The sequence below is a fragment of the Mus caroli genome, chromosome 17 (genome assembly GCF_900094665.2).
Source record: "Mus caroli chromosome 17, CAROLI_EIJ_v1.1, whole genome shotgun sequence".
Taxonomy (NCBI): Eukaryota; Metazoa; Chordata; class Mammalia; order Rodentia; family Muridae; genus Mus; species Mus caroli.
The window spans coordinates 30,270,279-30,272,133 of record NC_034586.1 but is presented as its reverse complement, the minus strand read 5'-3'; the positions used below and the strand labels follow the sequence as shown (position 1 = coordinate 30,272,133).

The following is a 1,855-nucleotide window of genomic DNA, read 5'->3' as shown; positions in this document are numbered from 1 at the left end:
CCAGCACGCACTAAGGGACATCTGCATCCTGACAGCTCCATGCTGCCCTGAGCTGCAGCTGCTCACTTCNACACTGAACATAAGAATCTGAATGTGAACTCGATTGCTCAAATCTTTGAGCTGAGGGTTGATTACTGGGTAAATTAAGGGAGTGACAATACTCAGAGTGCTGAGGCAGGAAATAAATGGCAGCATGGAAAACCTTCCAGAATTCGTGCTTCCTGTGTTGAGTGTCAGGTGGGAATGGAGTGCTCTGTGGTGTCTTTGTGTGAGTGGGGCAGTTTTAGGTGGTGCTAAGCCCAAGGGGGACCCAGCTGGGGCTAAGTTCTAGTGCACTTGGTGTGGTCAGATCACTCCTCAGTTCTGTTCTCCTGAGATCTTTTGACCTTGTCACTTTGTGGAACCCCAAGCTGACAGACTCTGGTCACAGGAATGCAGAAGTAACCTGAACCTTGTCCTGTACCCGAGACTAGGAGACCTCAGGGCTGTACCAGCTCTGTAAGATCAAAGAATTTCCTGGACAGTGGTGGCAAACACATTTAATACTGGCACTCAGGAGACACAGGCAGGAAAATCAATGCATTCTAGGCCAGGTTGGCCAGGACCCTCACGGCCACACAGAGAAACCCTGTCAGCAGAAACAAACGGTAAGCTGGAACAACCAAACTAAAACACAAACCAAAAACATCGTGGAGAAATTATGAATACTCACTCACAGGAGAATCAGTTATGTTCAAAGAAATTGTATAAAATCAGCAGTAAACAGCCTGTTCATTCTGGCAATTTTAAACATATTTAAAGAACAGGAAATTTTTCGTTGGTGAGGGCTTAGTTTTTACAGACACTGTAACTGTGTGTGCTGTGTTTCCAGCTTGTGACTGGAGTTGGCACCATGTCTGGGTCTCTCCTTCAGAACTGTGAGCTTTTGAATTTTTCAGCACTGTCTCTTCACAGCTCATCTGCTTGGACTTTGTGCAAGTGTTTCTGACTAGATGGAAAGGGGTTCCATGGATGCAGAAGGCCAGGAGCCACACAACTCTGGGGTGGGACCATGTCCCAGTAGAAGGGCATCCTAAGACAGGGAAGCCCAGGAACCTTACAGCTGTGAGACGAAGCCTCCTCAGCAAAGGCACTGCAGCTCCCAGTACTGACAGCTGGGCTCAGGAGAACCTCAGCTCCACACTTCAGCTTCTTCTCTAGTTTGCTTCTTTTCTTCTTCTATCTTCTGATGAGAGAGTCACAGCTGGCAGAAAAAAATCTCAAAACAGATTTATTGAAGGGAAAAATCCAGAATAGGAGGGACAAATCCTGGCATGGCTACCCTCTCTGCTCCTGGGATCACACAACAGGGGATTAGGCAGTGCTTATATAGGATGTAAGATGGGGTGGAGCTTCTCAGGACTAAAATTTCTAGAGTAACGATTGGTGGAATTTAAAATTCTCACTTTGGGGGTCCTCACAGACTGGTGACTTTTTTCTTGGAAGATGAGGGATTGGTGGGTTTTTTAAACCCCCTTCTCCCTCCTATGGGCCCATGGGTTGGGGTGGGAAAAGCTTCATGGCTGCAGTTTCCTCTGAAGAACTCTAAATCTGTGCAGATGCTGGGGCTTGGGGGAAGACAAGTAGACACTGTAGACAGCTCCTGCAGTGTTTCACCACGGCTGTAAGCTGAGGCAGAAGAGAAGATGTCGCCATGATGGACAGCTAGCTCCTCAAAGGGCAGTAGACTAAGACAGGAAAGGTGCTGCCACAGTGGACAGCTCCCGAGGGGATGCTCCTGTGGGGCTGGAAACGGGACCCATGGGTGACAGCTCCTGAAACTCCTGTGATGGCTGCAGGCTGGGGAGACATGGAG

General features: G+C 48.5%; 1 protein-coding gene across 2 annotated transcripts in view; it reads left to right on the top strand.

Moving 5' to 3' along the window:
• LOC110312199 (H-2 class I histocompatibility antigen, D-B alpha chain-like) overlaps nucleotides 1-1,855 on the top strand; it is a 12,893-nt gene that overhangs the window by 3,567 nt on the left and 7,471 nt on the right. The window contains exon 8 of one of the 2 annotated variants that reach the window (XM_021185753.2): nucleotides 1-211. This exon is cut by the window's left edge and continues 13 nt beyond it. The exons of the other annotated variant lie outside the window; for it this stretch is intronic. Within the exon in view, the coding sequence (XP_021041412.1) occupies nucleotides 1-51 (51 nt within the window). The 3' untranslated portion in view covers nucleotides 52-211. Of the gene's footprint in view, nucleotides 212-1,855 lie in introns of those variants that run through there. 2 annotated transcript variants of the gene reach the window in all.